Source organism: Protopterus annectens, chromosome 7.part0, assembly GCF_019279795.1.
Source record: "Protopterus annectens isolate FY-2018-M chromosome 7.part0, PAN1.0, whole genome shotgun sequence".
Classification (NCBI taxonomy): Eukaryota; Metazoa; Chordata; order Ceratodontiformes; family Protopteridae; genus Protopterus; species Protopterus annectens.
Genome location: NC_056739.1, coordinates 1,386,859,990 through 1,386,883,030, shown reverse-complemented (window position 1 = coordinate 1,386,883,030; position 23,041 = coordinate 1,386,859,990). Strand labels below are relative to the sequence as shown.

The following is a 23,041-nucleotide window of genomic DNA, read 5'->3' as shown; positions in this document are numbered from 1 at the left end:
CAGTGCAAGTGGTGGTGGGCATTTTGATGTCATCTTTGTAGATTGTGTGATTTAGTCAGGGCAGTCTAGATCAAAGAAAGTGTAAACACATTTTTTTATCTGCACCAGTACTGTCCTGTGTTTACTTGATGCACTGTATCAGTTACAGTTTGCATGTAGGTAACATGTTACAACCTACCTTTCTCCTTACTGCACACTTTTCCAGTCTTGCATAAGCCACTCTTCACATTTTTTCTCTTAAATGGACTATTGTAGCCAGTGTCCACAAGTTGCAGCAATTTAATAAACCCTCCTAGGGTCATTACCATGAGCATTAAAGCATTCTTAGTTTCCTGAAAGTGAAATTAAGAGGTGTCTTGAAACTTAAAGTAAGAGGTGTCCCTTATGAGTGGACAGTATGTAAATGATAGGGACACCAGTACACTGTGTACTCCACTGTTGTTAGTTGCTTCTTTATCCTTAAATTCTTGCATGTATTTACTATGCTGCACTATGGTACAGAAATAAGTGCCTTGTCACACCTTTGAAGTAAAAAATTAGACCAAGCCTGAGACTTCATATCTCTTGCAGTATTTGTTGAGTCACATTTGGCATAAACCAGCAGGCATATAAAGCCAAATACTCACGTTCCATTCATACCTACACAGAGCCAGATCTCCCGGTGTTAGCTGCATGGGCCCATAAAAGACAAAAAAAAAAGATTTTGTGTCTTTACCTTTAGTCCGTTCCACTTTGATGTGTGACAGCGACTTCTTCACTTTCATTGGTTCAAATATAAAACTAGTGCAAGAGAGAGAGAATTCCTTTATCTTGTCATAATCAAAATGGACCAGTAGTGGACAATGATGGTAGCTGTAGCTCATATGCAGTCTTTTTAAAAATAACAATAATTAAAAAAATTATGCTGTACAGTACTTAATACTGATTAATATGGTAAGTAAATGTGCAGTGTGTGTGTGTGTGTGTGTGTGTGTGTGTGTGTGTGTGTGTGTGTGTATGTATGTGTGTGAATGGGCATGTATGCACCATCAGGCACAAGAAAATGTCCTGCCTTTCATCTGACCCTGTTTTTGTAGCACATCTGATTTTGGATCATATTTTTGTTGTCTTTCAGTGTTTTATTTTCTGGTAAATTAATGAGGATTACAATCAGCCAATAAGCTATGAGTTTCATATTTTTTATAGCTGATGCAAAACCTGTTGTTCTGTTAACTTTTTAAGTAAATTAGAGTTTCTGTAAGTAACCATGCAGTGTGTTACTTGTGCAAGTGTGTGTGTGTGTGCGTGCGTGTGTGCATGCGTGTGTTTGTGTGTGTGCGTGTGTGTGTGCGTGCGTGTGTGTGTGTGTGTGTGTGTGTGTGTGTGTGTGTGTGTGTGTGTGTGTGTGTGTGTGTGTGTGTGTGTGTGTGTGTAAAAGTAAATACTTAGTTCCTGCATCCCAGAGCAGTTATGTTATGGTGCAAAGGAGGGAATAGATTGTAGCAAACAGGAGCATTATCATATGAGAGATGTTCTTCAGGTATGTCCCTGATTGTTGGCATTGATAATGTATTTGTTTGTTTGTGAATACACTTGTCAACATGCAGTTTATGAGTTTGATGTTACTATTTTAACTCTGAGTAAATGTTTAATATAGATTTTTTGCAGCCATGTTGGTGTGAAATTCACTCTTCTGGGCTGCAACAGAGTTTGTCTAGTACTTAGTGCAGATAAGTAAGACTATGAACTGTTAATGTTCTGTAGTGCAGGTTTGATTCCCTCATCCTTCATTTGTCTGCTGTGTAACTCTGACCAAGTCACTTCACCAGATAGTGATCCTGGGCTAACCCTGAAAAGGGACACTTTAGTCCAGTTGGCTGTCTAGACTGTCAGCGAAGGCATTATACATCATCTTTTGAATCCCTGAACCTTTCACGTAACCACTAATTAAAGCTTTATTGTATGCCATTTGATTTTGAATACTGGCATGTCTCTTGTAGTTTAATGGTTTGCCAGATACACATTCAATAAATGTGAATCTCAGGGGAAGAGAGGATTACCGGTGTGTGCTGTTTTCAGTGTGAGAATTTATTTTGTTTAGCAAATGGCTGTCAAGGGCGGCCACGGTAGTGCAGCGGTTAGCATTGCCACCTCACAGCAAGAGGTTCTCCAGTTTGATCCTCGGCTGGAGTGCCTTCTGTACGGAGTCTGCATGTCCTCCCTGTGGTCGTGTGGGTTTCCTCCGGGTGCTCCGGTTTCCTCCCACATCCCAAAGACATGCTGTAGGTGGATTGGATACTCTAAATTGGCCCGAGGTGTGAGTGTGTGCATGTGTGTGCCTTCTGTGGAAGATTGGGCGCTGGGCTGGCAACTCGACACCGTAAAACTCCACTGCCAATCATGAGCGGACAGGTGATCTGCTGTGGTGACCCCTAACCGGGAAAAGTCGAAAGAAGAAGAAGCAAATGGCTGTCAAGTGTTTTTGCTGTAAAATTTAAAATAAAAGTTTTTTTTATTAAACCCAAATATCTGGTCATTCGAAAAGTAAGGAAGAAAGTAGTATGCTTACTGACATTTGAACGATATTTTATGGTAACACGGAAGAGACAGTCAAGTAATGAGATACTGGTATGGGTAGGGATGCCCTGGTCCATTGTTCTTCCTAGATCACCATTTGACAATGTTCTGTCTATGTCTTTCAATTCCACTAAGCAGACTTTGCTGTATTCTGTGGTTATATACAAACAGCAGAGTAGTCGTGACTTTGGTGATTACTTTCCCCAGCAGTACTGGACAAGGGCCATGGCTGCTTTTATTTCTATTTTACAGTTACCTTTTAGTTAAAACAGGCCTTTATATGTTTTCCTGGTTTCTCCATTCTTGTACTGTTTGGAGAAGATACAGCACATGTGAACAGTACTTAATTTAGAGTTGCCAACTTTCACAAGATCAGTTGCACACAGGCAGATAGTTTTGTCTCTGTAGCTGCTTTGCTCATACTCTAGAATTTGTGTTTATTTACCGTTTGTTAATCTGATAAGTGCATTGTTATTAGGTGAGGTGCATGGATAACACCTTTGATAATCACAGCAGTATTCAGGATCTGCAGCGCATAGAATGGTCCTTACTGAAAATGCTGCTTATTTGCCATTTTCATGTCATCTCTAATGGTCTTTTATTATGCCTGCCTCAGTCACTTTTTCAAAAATATATAGCATATGAAAAAGCTGAGCATAGGGATTTCTGTCACATTATGTGTTTATTGATCCCCTGCAGCACAAGACTACAGGTCTGGAAGCAGGTGGGCCAGAGATTATGCAACAGATCTATTCTGTTTGGACATTGCCTTCTGTCTGGTTTGGTCATTGTACTGATGATAGGTTGTCATTTAACAGAAGTGAAATGTGTGTTGAGTTTTGTAATACTGAAAGTACTTAAAACCAAGTCAAAACCACTACCACTTGGGGAAAAGGGAGATTCAGAAAAGGTACAGCCACATGAATTAATACTGTTTATAGCTTTAATTACTTATTCTTGATACAGGTAGATGCTCAGCATGAAACTGTCTATCTGTGACCCTTTTTTATTATTATTTTCTTACACACTGCAGCCATGTTTAATTTGGAAACTGGGCTCCTTCGGCAAATTAGCAATTAGAACAATTTTGTGGGAATATGTATATGTGTCAGTTTTCCTGCAAATTAATAGCTGGAGCATAGGTCAGGCTAAAATTTTCCACTTGACTGCAGCTTCTCTTTGGAGATTTGGTGCTTTGTTTGGAACGACCACAGCTGCTCAAAGCCACGGTCTGCCTTAGGAGCTCTGTTTTAATTAGTTTACCTCATAGCTGTTATTACAAATATTACTGCCTCCCCTTCTTGGAAAAAAATTACTGTTTCTACAGATATTTCATAGACATCTTGCACTGCTGCAGACTGATGAAGGGGTCATTCGAATGCAGCGTTTAATCATTAGATCACCTCCATAAGCATCTCCTAATTAGAGTCCTTACAATACAATTTCATCTGGTAATTAGCTGAGATTGGCTGCTTCCTCTGTAGCTTATTAGTGGCAGCCCAGCAGTAGGTGTGAATCACACTGTCATTTGTCAAGCCTGTTAAAGCTTCTCTCCTTGCTACTGTCTCTTGTTTTATTCCCATTACTGTCCAGACCCCAGGGCCTATAGAGATTCTCTTTTCCTAGCACTTGTGGTTATTTGAGGGCAGTGATTGTCCTCTGTGGCTGTACTGAAAACATCTTTTCTGTGTTACAGGGAAAAAATTCTGGAGCTGCAAATGTCATACACACTATCAGAAGGGGGCAGTTTCATTCACTGATGCATTATAAAGAGTTTGACTGTCCAGTAATTTCACCAGAGTATATTAAAACTCCCTAAACAGTTTAATTCCCATTAGCTTTAAGAAGCCATCCTACAATATAATGGTATTTTTGAGTCCAGCAGAATTAAGTTTTACAGACCATCAGTGTAGTTTTGTAAACCTGTAGTCCATTTGTTTTTGGGTACCCTATCTCTACCCATGCGTTGATTAGATGCACACAGACATTGAAACAAGTGGAAAGGTCTGCATACAAAACTGCATAAATCATGCAGGAGCTAGGTAATATGTATATGTTTGAAAAAAAGCATGAAGCAAATGACTTGACAATTCTTAAGAGAACTAGATGTGGTCTCAGTAGGTAGTATCGTTCTTTTGAAGAGGTGCATGACAACAAAATGTCAGTTTAAAAAAAGGGCAGATGTCTCAAGAGCAGTGGCAGGGAACTGTGTGTAATGATTTCACAAAGAGTGTAGTGGTTGGCATGAAGCAGCTCCTGTAAGGTGAATCATCAAAAACAGTGAAAGCATTCTAAAAAATACTGTACATTTTTGATTTTATGTATTTTGGAGGTGGGCATTATTGTTTGCATCTGCGTCTTACCTTTTTGTTAGGGAATTTGCAATATTAGTATGGCTGCATATCATGCCACATTTTGTGATAGCTTATAACAATCATTTTTTCTTTTGTGCCCACATACTAAGTGTTTTTTTTCTTTTTTACTAGACCTGCTGTGATTGTCATGTTTGTAGACTCTGGGAGAGTCCTTCATACCCTTAGTGCCTCTCCTCCATTTCTTGTTTTTTTGATGCGCTGAAAGAGAAATTTGGAAATTGCTGTTAACTGTATTTTACTATTTTACCGCCATGTTCCTGCATCAGAAAGACATGAAATTGCATTTCTGCAGTTGGATTATGTTTTTCTTAGATTTTCTTTGACAGTTATACTATTTACAAAAACCCTCTTGACTTGCTAGGATTTGAAGACAAGGAGACATTGTTTCAAGGCTCTGGAAATATGTACATTTAAAACATCATCTTTCAAATTAGGAAGGCTGTACTTGTTTTAAGGTAGACCCAAGCATCTCTGAAATGTATGCTGTTTGATATTGTTTTTACGTTGTATTAGGGTAAAATTAGAAGGATATAGTCAGTGTATGTGCATTTGACTGCAAATCAGTAGTAATTGATTAATGTATTAAAGCAGACATTGGTCATTTGTGTAAAATGTGTATATGTGCTAGCGGATCATATTCTGCTTCTGCCCACTGCAGCATGTGCTTTTTGCATGGAAAGGTCCAAAACATATTTTTACAGGCATGAGAAAGTCAGGGACTTCTACTTGTTTTGAAGGGGGATGACTGTTAAGAAAATCTGAGAACCTACAACCTCGAATTTACAGAAGTTCACTTGTAGCCTGGCTTGCAAGTAGTATCAAAGCCACCAGCCACTAATTATGTACTGGTTGCAGTCCTTCATGCACTTTTGTCATTTTTAATATTATTATATTAAAAAATATATATTTTTTTCTGATTATGAGGTAAAAAAAATCAGAAGAGAAACTGCATAAAAAGGTAAATTCTCAAGATGGTTGCTGCTTTCTTAGTTGTGAGAGGTAAGTATTCTACATTAAACAGGTACAAAGCTGCGTTGCTTATGTCTGGTAACCATCTCCTTTCTGCCTCACAGGAATACAGTATTTTAGATCTCAGTGTCGGATTGACTTCCCTGCTGCAGAATTCCCAAGCAGTGTACAGTACAGCTACATTCTTTGAGAATGGTTAGCGCTCAGTTGCTTTTGCTTTTCAGCTCAGAAAACTTTAGAAAACATTATTGTTAAACGAAGTTCAGCTTGCATGTGCGGCTATGTAGAAATATATGTGTGAATGTGAGAGTGGTGTCTGTCTCTGTATGTATTATTTATTTATATATATTTATTTATATACATACACACAGATAGGGGAACTGAAAGTCATCAAATTCCCATTTGGTCGACAGATGTTCATGAAGGTTGAGAAATATGCCCTTTCCCCGACATTGTGTGATCTCTGAGTTAGCATGTATAATTATCAGTGGGTGAGGGTGCACCCTGCAAAAAAGATATTTTATTCAGTCATTAAAACTAATGTCATGCTTGCGCTGAGATTGTTGTTTGGCTCAAGCATGGTAGAGTTTCAACATTTGCAAATCTGACGTTTTATAGTCGACATGAATGTCAACATTTAGGTGTTTCCATGAAATTCAGTACACCCTATGTGTGTGTGTGTGTGTGTGTGTGTGTGTGTGTATATATATATATATATATACACACACACACACACACACACACACACACACACACACACACACACACACAGATATATAGATATATGTATGGGTGTGTATTATATTAATGTAGTGCTCTTGATGTTTACCTTGTTGATAGTCATTGCTATTGCTGTATATAAACTGAGCAAAAGCCTTTGTTCTTATTATACGTTTTGGAAATTGTTTCTTAGTAATAAATATACTTGTTCTTTGTGTAATTTTCCACCCAGGCTGAACCTGACAATGGTCCATATATGGTTTAGTAATAAATAAAGCAAATAAAATAAAATAAATGACATATAATCAAAAACAGACTGAGTGTACACTGATTGAAACACACATTTAACTGATTAAACCCAAGTAAAACAATTTACAGCATATTTCTCAACCTCTTATCTCAAGAATTCTGGACAAACCAAAAATTAAAGGGGGCAATGACTAAAAATTAGGGACAGATTCTAAATAATGCACTTATAGACTTTGAAAGTTGGTAGCATAATAGCTTTTATTAGCATGCATTTTCTGAAGGATACGAAGTCTGAAAATTCAAATATTTAACATTATTTACTGACATCAGTCCTTAATGATTTGGTATAAAAGTACAATTTTTATGAAGAGCAGACCAAAATTATGAGATAGTTTAGAGGTATGGTCTACAGACACATAGCTCTTTCCTACAGGCTATAACACACACATGCAAGTAATCCTAACATCACAAAAACAAGCCATAGCAGTGTATCTGTAACCCACCATAACATGCCATAGCAGTGTGTCTGTAACCCACCACAACACGCCATAGCAGTGTGTCTGTAACCCACCACAACACGCCATAGCAGTGTATCTGTAGCCCACCATAACCCACCCGCAAGCATACATGTACAAAATCATACACAGTCTTAGAAGCACCTTCTTTAGCAGTGAGCAAGTATCTCCTGCAACCCCTCTCAACATCCTCTACTATCCTTACTTGTGCTCCACAGTCACTAAACATCCCCTACTATCCTAACTTATACTCCACAGTTGCTTAACATCCCCTACTATCCTTACTTATACTCCACAGTTGTTTAACATCCCATGCTATCCTTACTTATACTCCACAGTCACTAAATATCCCCTGCTATCCTTACTTATACTCTACAGTCGCTAAACATCCCCTGCTATCCTTACTTATACTCCACAGTCGCTAAACATCCCCTGCTATCCTTACTTATACTCCACAGTTGCTTAACATCCCCTACTATCCTTACTTATACTCCACAGTCACTAAACATCCCCTACTATCCTTACTTATACTCCACAGTCGCTAAACATCCCCTACTATCCTTACTTATACTCCACAGTCGCTAAACATCCCCTACTATCCTTACTTATACTCCACAGTTGCTTAACATCCCCTACTATCCTTACTTATACTCCACAATCGCTAAACATCCCCTACTATCCTTACTTATACTCCACAGTTGCTTAACATCCCGTAATATCCTTACTTATACAGCACAGTCGCTAAACATCCCCTACTATCCTTACTTATACTCCACAGTTGCTTAACATCCCCTACTATCCTCACTTATACTCCACAGTCGCTAAACATCCCCTACTATCCTTACTTATACTCCACAGTCACTAAACATCCCCTACTATCCTTACTTATACTCCACAGTTGCTTAACATCCCCTACTATCCTTACTTATACTCCACAGTTGTTTAACATCCCATGCTATCCTTACTTATACTCCACAGTCGCTAAATATCCCCTGCTATCCTTACTTATACTCTACAGTCGCTAAACATCCCCTACTATCCTTACTTATACTCCACAGTTGCTTAACATCCCCTGCTATCCTTACTTATACTCCACAGTTGCTTAACATCCCCTGCTATCCTTACTTATACTCCACAGTTGCTTAACATCCCCTGGTATCCTTACTTATACTCCACACTCGCAAAATATCCCCTACTATCCGTACTTATACTTCATAGTCGCTAAATATCCCCTGCTATCCTTACTTATACTCTACAGTCGCTAAACATCCCCTACTATCCTTACTTATACTCCACAGTTGCTTAACACCCCCTGCTATCCTTACTTATACTCCACAGTTGCTTAACATCCCCTGCTATCCTTACTTATACTCCACAGTTGCTTAACATCCCCTGGTATCCTTACTTATACTCCACAGTCGCAAAATATCCCCTACTATCCGTACTTATACTTCATAGTCGCTAAACATCCCCTACTATCCTTACTTATACTCCACAGTCACTAAACATCCCCTACTATCCTTACTTATACTCTACAGTCGCTAAACATCCCTTACTATCCTTACTTATACTCCACAGTTGCTTAACATCCCCTACTATCCTTACTTATACTCCACAGTCGCTAAACATCCCCTGCTATCCTTACTTATACTCCACAGATGGTAAACATCCCCATACTATCCTTACTTATACTCCACAGTTGCTTAACATCCCCTGCTATCCTTACTTATACTCCACAGTTGCACAAATATCAGCTACAGAATACAGAAGTATAATGATACATCTCATCTGTTCATATGTCCTATATTTCTGATCTACGGGCTTGACCAGTGCAGCACTCGATTAGCTGGACATACAGTCATGTGGAAAAACGTGACTTTGCACTTGATCACTACACATTTTGACCATAACTCACACACACACACACACACACACACACACACACACACACACACACACACACACACGCACGCAACAAACACACACACACCCCAACTAATAAGCTTTGGAGTGTTACATAATCCGTCAGCACATGGCATGGAAGCACAAACTCCTTTAACTGAAAATACCAAAAAGCGTGGAGCACTACTAAAGGGTGAAGAGCATAAAAAGTGGCTTATAAGTGTCTACAGTGTCATATGGTCAGTACTACAGGTTTCTTAAATCCGTATGTCTACAAGGAGGAATGCACCCTGTGTCCTCCACACTGCTGCTTTTTTTTAACTGTTATCACTGTAAGATTGCACACCTTCAGAAATAAGGTGTATTCATTTCCTTACAAACCTGAGTATTGCATTAATATCTCCGCTTCCATGCCCTTCTCCGAGTGAGGGTATGAGAATGCTTTCATTTGATGGTATTACCAGTTAGAAAATGTGTAGTGACACTAACACAGATGTTGGAGATTGACAATGTTTCTTAGAAATTGCTTGATAACATAGTTTTGGTAAAAAGTAATTCCTTCACCTTGGAAGGAATCTTCATAATGAAACATCTAGTTGCATCTTGTGAATGTTGTAATCCCCTATGTCACAATCTTCGACTTATGTATTTTTTAATGTGTTGGCAGTGTATGGGTCTGGGAGACTCATGGGTTCACACGAAATGAATTAGTAAGACTGATATGATTCCAGTCTGACTACTTTTATATATTGCCAACATGCATTTGAGCAGTTTGCTACCCTCTTTGCTTGTGCGTATCTTTACTTCCCATTTTTTTGTTTGTGTTTGTGATGTGACACCGACTGCTGTATTTCTCTTGACTTTTTAGAGCTGTTATAGGATTAGCTGACTGTCAAGCTATAGACTGCTCATTTTAAATTGTTAGCAGTGGATGGCAGGAGTTCAAAATTCTGCTGGTTTCCTTAGCATGGAGAACCAAATATTTTGGATCCAGTTTTAAAACAATAGATAGCATACCATAATCTTAGTGGTAAAGAAAGCCCAAATGGCAACACTTTGAACCAAAAGTTATTTCAGCCCATCATGAACTGGTGGAATCTTATGTGTCATTTCCATATGTTGATATTATATCCAATGACATATTCCAGGTATCCTGCTGGAACAAAAATATAAGATAGTGCAAGGTAACTATCCAGAAGTAACTGCAGCAGGTGTGGTAGTGGATGTTGTTGAGGTCTCTTTTTTACTTGCCATAGTAACAGATCTTTCTCTTTCATAGCATTATGTTTTACTTTGTGCTTAATATGACTGAGTTTGCCACATTAGGTGGTAGTAACCTTATGTCGTGGTGCAAATATGATGGTCATGTTCTGGTGCCGCTTTTGGGATGAGGCAGTTTTGGGTTCTTCTGCTACAGCATCTAGCAGTGAATAATGTTGTGTTGGTCTTCCTTGCCAAAAGGATTGCTGGCAGGAACATGGTGCTGAGGCACACTCAAATGTGTATGTCTCTGAGTTATATGCGTGACCTTTGAGAACTCCGAGCATTTATGAGGGGCACAATTGCATATTGAGTCAAAGGGGGAGCCTTGTTTTTGGTATGTTTGCACATTAGAAACAGAACTACTCCATAATGTGGACTTTTCCAAATACCGTAGATGCTAGGCTTCACATTTTCTCATTAGGACTATAGTAGGGGACATTCTTCTGTAAGTTCCTTTGTCACCTTATCTTGCCATTATAGAGATCATGTCAGCAGCTGGACTTCATATTCCTCATGCATTTCTTCGGATGTTTTCCACTTGTGATCTTCTGCTTGTGTGGAAATGTAATTAGTTCTTGGGAGAGTAATACTGACTCTGTTTATATGTATTTCTGCTGTGTGAGTTCTGCTTGTCTGTCTCTCTCTTTTTCTCTTTGTCTTTCAGAAACCACTGGACTTGCGTGGCTCCATGATGGATTACTTTGTTTTTAGCAGTGCCAGTACTAGTTACAGTGCTTTCTTTTGCTAGACACATAGTAGATAGTTTTTTGTCATTGTGTTTTCTTTTTACAGTGGTGTTGTTATAAATGCTGATAATTCTAGAAATATTATTTATACATCAATAAAAGTTATATTATAAACATTGCCTGGTTGGTGGTGTTATTCTTTGATGTGTCTTTATTTAGGGTAGATGTTTAGGGTGGATAGGTCCTCAAGCCTCTTGTCATGTTATGCAACTATTTTTTATAATGCTTTTCTAAGTAACCTGTAAACCCAAGTTGCTTTTGTTTCAGATTCATGTAATTCCTGCTGGAGCTATAACTCATTCATGTTGTGAAATCATATTCATTTCATTTCATTCATATTCATTTAACGATTTTATATTTATCTAGCTGAATCTGGTGTCAAATGTCACATTGTCAAAGACGTCTGAGGCTTCTCCGCAGAGCTTACCTCACACCCCTACCACACCTACAGCACCTATCACACCTGTGTCACAGGGTCCCTCCGTCATCACTACTACCAGCATTCACAGTGTGGGGCCAATCAGGAGGCGATACTCTGAAAAATATAATGTGCCCATTTCTTCAGGTAAGATGGCCATTTTGTATGCTGTATGACTTCTATAAGTTCAGACTTTAATTATGTTTTCTGTTATTGAAAGTCACATAATTTTTCTTTTTTAAAACAGTAATGGTCATAATCATAAGATCATCTCATTATGATTATGATAATTTTGGTTAGTGCAGTGTGATATTTTTTCAGTGCAGTACTGATTTAATAGATTTAATAAACTTTTTTTAATGTCAGATCCACGCATGGTTCATTTAGAATAGCATAGCATAGTAATTCTGAATTCAGGAGCAACTAAAGTAGAACAGAATAATGAACCAAGCCTTCATTCACAGATATTGCCCAGAATCAAGAGTTCTACAAGAATGCAGAAGTTAGGCCACCTTTTACATATGCATCCTTAATAAGGCAGGTAAGTACATTCAGCCAGAACATTGGAATACTTTAAAATGAACATTAAATGTAACTAAAATTCAAACATATTAAGAACTCGACAATCAGAGGTATGCCAGGCATGTGTTACGCGTTATTGAATACTCAATATAATTGATTTTCTGAGATATGCAAGTCTGTCAGCTGAAAATATTCAGAATCTTTAATTTTTCAAAATAGTTCACAGAATGTCTAATATTAAAACATTTGGCTAGCAGAAATTTTAATTAGTTGATACAGTGGCAAGCCTTTGTAAAATGTATTTTTTCTTTAGACGTGTAAAGTAAAACCTGATAATAAAAGAGAAATACATTATGATGGGAATTTAGAAAAATGCTATATATAATACAATTGCCTTTGATTAAGTATTACAATAAGATGTGATTATTAGGAAATTCATTTCACACTACAGTGAAAATGAGCCTGTTTAAAGATGGCAAGTCAATTATCACAAGCTACAGTAATCTCTGATCCCAAGAATTAATCTGAGCTCTAAATAATTACTAAGCTTTAATCAGCCAGTGAAATGTTGTGTGTTCCTTTTGATTCTGCATTGTAAATGACTAATAAATTATTATTTCTGAAAAGACACAACTATGACTGCACAACAGTCACTTTCCAAGTGTATAATTTTTGTTTCTTTACATTTTAGATCAACTGCAGAGCTAAAATTGTAGACGTTGTATTCATTTGCCATTTGTTTCAGCTTGTTTTGAATATGTTCTTAAAAGGAAACTGTTTGCTTCTATGTTTTCTGAACAAATATTTTACATATTAGGCAATTCTTGAGTCTCCTGAAAGGCAACTAACACTAAATGAAATATACAACTGGTTCACGCGAATGTTTGCTTACTTCAGGCGCAATGCTGCAACATGGAAGGTAAGTTTTATTGTAAGTTCTTGTTCTCTTTTGTTCTGCATGTGACGATTAGACATTGTTGATGACGTAAGTGTAAGTTTTAGATAGACACAGGCATTACCTATTGTTTTGGCATCTAAAATGTGTGTATGTGATTAAACGAGCCATGTTGTAATATTATTGTCATAATTATTGCCATTTATCTTTAAAAGCAGTAAATCGAGCACCCAGTCTTTGGCTTTGATGGCTAATGTTGTGTCAGGAGGGGCTAACATTTTACTGTTTCCAGCTTTCCAAGTCAAGGGGTGTATAGGATAAAATTGTTGTTACACAAAGCTTTCATTGTTCTGGCCCTTTTTAACAGGTCATCTTTAAAAAGTATCAGTAGACGCATTTTTACCAAATTGCACTGGTATAATTATCACCAGCTTACCACAACATTTGCTATTTTTTGTCATGTGTCTAGTAATGATTTGTAATTATGCTAATGGAGAGCAAATATGCTAAATCAAAAGACTGGGGCGGTTTTAGATTATGCTCATTTAATATTTTTTAATGATTAGACCTGATGAAGGCATGTAATTTTCTTCTTTTTTTTTTTGTAGAATAACTTCAGAATAACTTTTTAAAATGAAAATAGGACTAACATGTAACATTTTTTTCAACACAGAAAATGACGTGTCATTTTTGTTTCATTTGCTACAGTTTGCAGTTGCAATTTAGATAAACAAGGAGAATAGCTAATCTTGTAGTTTCAATAAAATTGCTGTGAAAAACAGTGTCTAGCAAATTAGACTTTTGCATTTCTGTATTACAGATACTCACACAAACCTGCAGTTGGTTAAAATGTATAATCTCATATTGTTGGAAGACAAGGCCACAGCTGGGATTTGACAACTATCAGCTTAGTTAGATGCATTCTGTTCTTTAGCACAATGCTGCACCAACCACTGACAGCTCACCCATGGGTAGCATTTTAGTTGTAAACGTGCGTCTCTGCAGTGGCAACTAAGTACGACATGCCAGTGTAGTGCAATGAAAAAAATAGTAAGAATTTGCATACATACATATGGGTTTTGTAGCAGAAAGATGTAATCTGTTTGTGGTGTCTTAGTTCTGTGTACAAGTACAGTGCATTGAAAAAATAGTATGGACATGCATATTTACATTTGGGGTGTGTAGTAGAAAGATGCAGTTTGTTTATTAACAGCTGCATGTTTAAAAATAGCTTACTAAAAGTATGCAGGTGCTTAACAGTAATACCCCTTTTTTTCCTACTTATATATTGCTGTAGGGAGATTTAACTGGTTGAGGCAGGTCAGAAGCAATGTGTGTTTGCTTTGTTTGCACTTCTGTGCAGTAGGATTGGAATGTAACCTAACAGTGAGGTAGGTGGCTGTTAGGAAGGTGTGCCTGTAATATGTTGTGGGAATACTACTCCTAGATCTATAGGAGCTTAATAAAAGCAGAAAAATGCTAATCTTTTAGGCTTAATTATAGCATTGTCTGTAACACAGTTCTTGATCTGACTTAAAAAAGAGATATTGGGTTTAATAAAGTAAGACAGTTTTTAAAGAACTGCAAAACCATAGGAGAACATTTCTGAAAGTTAAGGTTTTGTTCACTGCCATGTTATTTTTCAGGGCTCCACAACCTTAGATCCTCAACCTCATAATTTTATTTCCCAAGAAACGGGCACATAACTTGTTTTCTTGCTCTTTGTAATAGCACTGTCTTGATAGAGATGACAACTCCACGAAATGTCCTGCTTCTTGTAATGCCACCTGTTTTTAGCTATGTAGCTACTGGATGTTTCATCAACTCCTGGTGGTTTCTACTCTGTACTTGGTGATGTTTACTTTGAGTGATAAGTGCGCTTTTGTGACATTCTGTAGGTTCTACTACCTACAGAGTAGGAGATTTATTACCATGATACTACCGTGCCATGAGGAGTCATGGAGCAGAGAAAGACTGATACTGCACTCTTGGAGGCATCCCACTCCCAAACCCTCTCCCACTAATGCATCTAAAATCAGAATGGGTCACCATTAAAAAAGACATCTGCTACCTGTTATAAACCCCGTTTGCCTGCATAAAATGTGTTAATGTTTAAAAGCTTTAGTTGGTAGCATGGAATATTTTAGTCTTAGTAACATTTGTTCACCATGTGGTCTGTTGTATTATGTCCTTTTTTGCCCTGACTGTCTGCTAGATGTACTGTACAGACATGATTTTACACTGCTAAGCCTCTTTATGAATGCTTTTTTCCCACTTGGTTATTGTGTTGTTTGTATATGACTGGCTAGTCTTAAGTATCGACTTTTTCATAGGAACAGGTAAAATACCCCTTCCACGAATATTGATTTGGCCACAGAACAGAAGTGGCATAATCAGTTCTCTGACTGTCTAAATACATTTTTGAAATTTTATATATACAAAGCTTCCCAACCTTAAGAGTTGTCAGTTTTAGAAGAGATGGACAGTTTTCATGAGATGAACCAGCAGGACAGTACACATATTTCATCCCTGCTTAAAATACAGAACTTCATGATTGCATATTTTATTTCTCTCCATTCCATTTAGGCAAGCATTTTCCCACTGCTTTCTTCTCATTGCAAGTACAGTGTTGCTTAAGCTTGGTTGCTCGAATTCAGGATGTTTCTGAAGAAAGCTTGGAGATTTATTGCATCTGATGTAGTGGGCACTTAACGGGTTTTGCTTTAACATTTCTTGAAATGTGCATTATAATGCAGACCAAGGCTGACAAGCCAACAACTACATACTCCACCTTCAGCAAATCATGTGCAGTGTGAAGAACACTTTGGTACAGCCTTCTTATGATCCTTACATTTCTTTTCTTAAAATCTCAAGCTTCTGTACTCTAGGCATGCATGTATCTTTCAGCACAAGCATCCTTACACTGAGGCTGAGGAAGTCTGGTACCCTACTTTATGGGAAGGTCCCCATCCCTGAGAAGTTTAACATTTGCCTGTGTGCCTGTCATAACTAGAACTGAAGTCATGACCAGCAGAACAGCTTCCTTTTTCCTTTTTTATGTTTGTCTAAACTAGTACTTACTGTCATGACTATTGCAAGTCCTTGACCCTAAACTGTGCAGTTGAAAAGCATTGAAGAAAAAAGCTGCAGATGTTGATCAGGGCCAGAAATTCAGCAGTTGTAGATGAGGGCTTCTGTATGGACATTCAGTGGGGCTCATCTGGAGATCCCTGAAAAAAGTGCTGAAACTAAGGGATCTGGAATGCTTGTCTTATAGTAAGTCAGGCTCTACTTTTGAGTTGTTTGCACTTCGTGGTGCTCTTCAGTTTTTTTCCTTGTCCAACTGCTGTGTCCCGTTACTCACTAGGGCAAGTTGGTGCTGATGCTGTGAACTTCGAATCAGGTGACTGATTTCCTTCATTCTCTCCTGTGTGGTTCCCTGCTTTTCGCAAACATTGATCTCTACAAGCTTCCCATCCCTATCATCAGACCACAGCCTTCTACTTCTCTGACTGGATTTTAGCAGCCTGTTCATAGTAGGATGGAAGGTGGCTGAACAGGTGCAGAAGAGAATGATACTGCCCTTCAGTATGAGGGCACTGCTAGGCCATGCATCTGTGCCTCATTCTCTTGTGCCATCTCTTAAAAGGAGTTACATTCAGCTTTCAACAGCCTCATTTTTGGTTGTGCATATTGCCTCTTCTGCTTCTCCAGCCTTTGCTTAACAGTATAGCAGGTAAAATTTTATATATTTATTAAAAGAAAAAAACTAATTCTCTCTCTCTCTCTCTCTATATATATATATATATATATATATATATATATATATATATATTTTTTTTTTATATAGCAGGAAGTTTGTCTTCATCTGTGCCTGAGTATATGTTTTTCAATGAATCAAAAAAAAATCAGGTTTCTGGTGTTTGAATCTGATGTGGACAGTGAGGTCACTTCTGTCTGTGTCCTCTTCCGAGGACCCTTCCTTTGGAGAAGCTCTCAGGCCCATGAAATTCTGCTCTGGTGTAATTGTTTTCCCCTTGTTCTTGTCTTCATATAGAAAGGCTTGAACCAAACACCCTTGGGAACATGGGTTGAAATAGTGTAAGGGCCTTGTGGCCGTTAGCCTACTAACCTCCCCTGACACTATGATTCTATGAAAACAGCAGAGGAAAGCAGGTTACTCTTCAGTTGGAGCTTGTGATTAAAAGAGCCATTGCTGCTGCTTGAAAGCTAGTTGAATTCCTTTATGCATATAGAGGTAGACCACATGGATCAGTTAGTGCACAGATAACTCATCATCACCCTGCCATCATCCCAATTCCACTATTTTGACTGCAGTTTCTGCAGTCTCCACTCCCCTCTGGCTCTCTGCCCCTCCCATTCCCCCACCTTAGTCCTATCACACCTCTCTACATTATCCCCTCCATCAAGCCAACTTCCTCCCGAAGTTTATTTCTAACTGGTGCTAGCTGTGGCACCATTTTTAATATAGCCTTAGTGTCCACAACCCAGAAAAATGGTTGTGCGGTTGAGCTACTCGTCTTGCCTCCTGCCTTACACCCGGGCGCTCCCTTCCCTCAATCTATATTCAAGGACTGCCACTGCCCCAAACAGAAGACATCTTTGAATTGTGTACTATCCAGGTGCCATCAATCACCACCACTGAGAGCACTTTCTCTACCTAAGGAAACCTAAGTCCTTACACCCGGGCACTCCCTTCCCTCAATCTATATTCAAGGACTGCCACTACCCCAAACAGAAGACACCTTTGAATTGTCTACTACCCAGGCGCCATCAATCGCCACCACTGAGAATACTTTCTCTACCTAAGGAAACCTAAGTCCTTACACCCGGGCACTTCCTTCCCCTCAATCTATATTCAAGGACTGCCACTGCCCCAAAACAGAAGACACCTTTGAATTGTCTACTACCCAGGCACTATCAATCGCCACCACTGAGAATACTTTCTCTACCTAAGGAAACCTAAGTCCTTACACCCGGGCGCTCCCTTCCCTCATTCTATATTGAAGGACTGCCACTGTCCCAAACAGAAGACACCTTTGAATTGTCTATTACCCAGGCGCCATCAATCGCTACCACTGAGAATAATTTCTCTACCTAAGGAAGCCTAAGTCCTTACATTCAGGCGCTCCCTTCTCTCAATCTATATTGAAGGACTGCCACTGCCCAAACAGAAGACACCTTTGAATTGTCTACTACCCAGGCACCATCAATCACTACCACTGAGAATACTTTCTCTACCTAAGGAAACCTAAGTGCATGTAGCCTTAATAAGGAAACATCCTTTTGCAAAGCCTGTATTATTTTGACCTCCCGTGTGCGTGATAGTAGCCTACCGCAGCCTGTTTGTCACTCTCCCCCCTCCAGTCTTTCTCAGTGTTTCCTAGACCCAATCTATAGTGAATAAAGACTCTTCCCTCACTCTGTCCACCCTCTCCTTGCCAGTAGGTGGCAGCATGCACCTCTACAGTCGCTTACCTTGTCTATTCCTTCCAAACACCCACCTACAGTTTTCAGCTATTTTAAACATTTCTGCAGACGCTTGCTCAGTCTTTTCCCTCCTAACCTCCACCAAAGTTTAATAGCTATTTTATCTCTAAACTCTATCAGCTAATTTACTTCTGCTCAACCACTCTCATAACTACATAACTCCCTCTACTTCCCAGGACTATAACAACCTCATATACCTTGTTCAAATTACCTTCATTAACTCTTCAGCTGTAGCCCATATTATTTCTTGTATTACATTGTCTGATAGTTTCTGCAGTTTCCACTCCCCTCTGGCTCTACCCGCTCCATTCGCCCTGCGGGCTCACTTCGCTCCCCTACCCTACCCCCAATTCCCAACCACCCCCAGGGGCTCTAAACTTATACTCACATAACCACTCCTACTTCCTCCCTACCTATTAAACTCCACCCCTTTCACCATCCCTCACTTTCTACTCCCTCCTCCTACATACCATGTATCACCTCACTCATCCCTCCCATCTTAATAAGGCAATACCTACTCCTATACCTTTCTCAACACCATATAACTACCTTATCTAAATCTCAACATGCTTACAAAGCATACCTCCTTCTCTATTCAACTACCACTTTTTCTGAACCTTATCTACATCTACTACCTTACCCAGCTCAGCACTACTACCCACTCACCATTTCTTCATACAACCAACTCACTCCCCACAATGCACTCACACTTATTTAGGTCAGTATCCCCCAGCCTGTATCCCATTAACAACTATATATTTTTCCACTACAAACTAATCACTCCTTATAAAATCTCTAACCCCCCTCTAACCTCCAAACCCCCCACAAATCTAATAATACACAACCTAGAAACAAAGCAATCCAAACACCACTTCAGCATAATCCAACATCTAACAACCATACTTCTATCTGGAGATATACACCCTAACCCCAGCCCAAACATCTCCTCCTCTACATCCAAATCCATCCTACTAGCTTCACTAAATGCCCAAAGCATAGCTAAAAAAATTCCCAAATTGCATGCCTGGCTACACTACAACAAACCTGACATCTTAGCTGTCTCAGAAACCTGGTTAAAACCTCACATAAAAGATGCTGAAATAGTATCACCTAACTACTCCATCATCAGAAAAGACAGGGCCCACAGAAAGGGTGGCGGAGTAACTCTACTCCACTCATCCTCCCTATCCGTTACTCCCTATAATAAACCCATTCCCCACTTCGCCAACGCAGAATTAATACTAGCTCTACTTCAATTAAATAGACACAAATACATATGCATAGTCTCCCTTTACATTCCCCCTGGAGACAATATCTCAGTACTTGAAGATATCTTCTCCTGGCTTTCTATCAATATCAACAATGAAACTATAATCCTGGGAGACACAAACATTAACTGGTCCTTCATTCAGTCCCCTTTACACCCCCTAAACATCAACCTATATAATTACTCTCAGCTCATCAACTCCATAACCAGGCCCTCTAAAGACTTCTCCAGTGGTAGCACCCTAGACTGGATCTTAGTCTCTCACCCCCCTTAATACCCTGATAGTGGGACTCTTCCGGATTCCCTCAGCGCCCACCTCCCCATCTTTACAAGGCGTCTTCCTTCACCCTTGCATGTAACTCATAATTACATCACCACTCACTACCTAAAAAACTTCAACCCCAAAGCCTTCTGTGACTCCCTAAAATCACTAAACTGGAACCTTCTAAAAACTCTGCCCCTGAAAAATGCTGTTGCCCATTTCAATTAAACTTTTCTAAAACTGTTAGATAGCTATGCCCCCATAAAAACCAAAAGAGTAATAAACAAAACTGCCCCTTGGATAACCAAAAACACACTAACTGCCATGCGCGTTACAGACAAAGCCTGGGCACGTTACCAAAAAAACAAAACTCCCCCCCCCCACCCTTAATGAGTTCAAAACACTTCACAAATGAGTTAAAAAGCTTATTACAGCAGACCAACAGAATTACTTCTCCTTACTTCAAAACAACCATAAAACCAAAAATTCTGGAAAGGTATCACTACCCTCCTAAAACGGCACAACAGAAATCCCAAGCCCTGACCCAAATGCATTAGATATAGATCTGGCCACCCAATTTAACTCTTTTTTCATAAACTCTATTTCCAAACTAACCTCATCCTTCTCTAATAACACTACACCCCCTACTTCTGCATCCCCTCTCTTGTCACCCCCTTCACTTCCAGTCTCTCATTCCCTATCATCTCAACTCCCACCATTCTCCATAAAACCCATTCCAACGTCTACCATAAGAAACTCCTGCAAAAGCTAAAACTATGCTCCAATGCCCCCGATAACATTCCCTCATCCTTCCTTAGCATAGCTGCCAAAGCCATTGCCTTCCCCCTTAGTATCCTAATCAATCGCTCTATCCAATAATGTTTTGTACCCTAACTCTAGAAAAAGGCTTTCATTATACCCCTGCACAAAGGAGGCAATAATAACAATATTACAAACTTCCGTCCCATCACCATCCTCTGTCCCATCTCTAAACTTCTTGAAAAATGTATCCATCTTCAACTCCTTTCCTATCTCATAGATAATAACTTATTAACTCCCACCCAACACGCATTCAGACCCAGTCACAGCACTATGACTGCCCTCTTATCCTTCCTAGAAACTGTGAATAAAGCCAGGGATTCTGGCTTTACTGTATCTACTCTCCTACTTGACCTCTCTAAGGCCTTTGATACCATCTCTCACAACCTTCTCATTACTAAACTTTCTAAACTAAACCTATCCCTTTCCTCTCTCAATAGGTTCACCAGCTACCTCTCTAACAGGCAACAAGCATTCAAGTGGAAAAATGCCATCTCCTCTTTCCTTAACACCCCCACTGGTGTCCCCCAGGGTTCCATATTGGGTCCCCGCTTCTTCAATATATTCATAAATTATTTCTTCCGCTCATCCCTTATGCTAACCTTATTCAATATGCAGATGATTCAACTATAATCTGTGCTGCCGCATCCATCCCCACTCTCTTAAAGCTTACTCAAGACGCCTTCTCTACCATAGAACAGTGGATGAAAGACAATCACCTAGCACTCAATGCATCAAAAACCAAACTCATGGTATTTACCCCCTCTAAAACCACCACCATTGATAGAAACATATTCTCCATCACAAGCCAGAACAACACACCTCTTGAACTGGTATCTGAAACCAAACTATTAGGGGTCCACATTGATGACCAGCTTAAATTCAATTCCAATCTACAACTCAACATAAAAAAAACACTAAAAACTTGGCATGCTCTACCGAGACAATAGATACCTCACTACATCTACTAAGCTCACTCTCGCTACTACATTTCTCATCCCTTCCCTCCTTTATGGTACCCCTCTCCTAACAAACCTACAATCCTCTCTCAAGGCAAAACTGTCCTTTTGTTAAAATAAAATTGCCAAATTCGCCACTAGCCACAAATCATCAACCCACTACTGTGCATCTCTCCACAAACTAAAGTGGCTAGAACTACCCAGCAATATCACCTATTTCTCAACTTACTTATGCATACAAACTTGTTTTTCTCTGTCCCTCCTTTCCTCTACCTTTAAAATGCACCACCCAGAAAGACTGCTAAGATCTAACAACCAAAACCTAATAGAATTGTACAAACCTCTTCGTCCCCCAGGACAAAATCTCCTGTCCTTTGCCCTGGCACACCTATGGAACTCCCTCCCTCTCTCCATGCGTACCACCACAAACCTCTCTTCCTTTAAAAAATCACTTCACTCACATCTAACATACAAGTGGGAATGCTCCTGCTCCTACCCCACATAGCCTATTCTCCTCTTCCTACAGGCAACTATCTCATTTATTACGGACTCTAATTTCATATTTGCATCTAGCAAATACTAAGCCAATTGTAAATAGCTTCTTATAATTCTCAAATTGTACTATTCCATTTCAAGAAACTGTATATTTACAAGTGCAATGTTTGTTTTTTGTACTTAATATAACCTAAAATTTAATTGTAACTGCTGTAATCTTTGTTTTGTCTTGGAGCTTTTCTCCCCAGGACTCCATTGAAAACGGGTTTTTATTGGCCCAATGGACTATCCTGATTAACCAACTGCAAATAAATAAACAAATAAATAAAACATTTTCCCCTATTCACAATGTAGATTTCAGAAGGATTCATTCTTTAATTTGGGTTATTGGTCTCATTTAACTTATGCATCATTTTGAGATTTGTCTTGTTGAGCAATCATGGAAAATGTGTGCGCCCATCCTAACACAAAGTGGCAGGAGGTATAGAAAGTCCTTAATGTTGCATCTTTAGAGGTTCCGACAACATATTCTACTTTTAATACTGTAGACATGATAACTGAGACACTGGCTTGCCAATACTTTCCTTCATAGGAAAGA

The 23,041-nt window shown here is 39.1% G+C and overlaps 1 protein-coding gene across 1 annotated transcript in view; it reads left to right on the top strand.

Moving 5' to 3' along the window:
- Positions 1–23,041, top strand: part of FOXP1 (forkhead box P1) — a 5,351,121-nt gene that overhangs the window by 5,262,664 nt on the left and 65,416 nt on the right. The window contains exons 16-18 of the mRNA XM_044077980.1: positions 11,662–11,860; positions 12,178–12,254; positions 13,053–13,154. Of these exons, the coding sequence (XP_043933915.1) occupies positions 11,662–11,860; positions 12,178–12,254; positions 13,053–13,154 (378 nt within the window). The remainder of the gene's footprint in view (positions 1–11,661; positions 11,861–12,177; positions 12,255–13,052; positions 13,155–23,041) is intronic.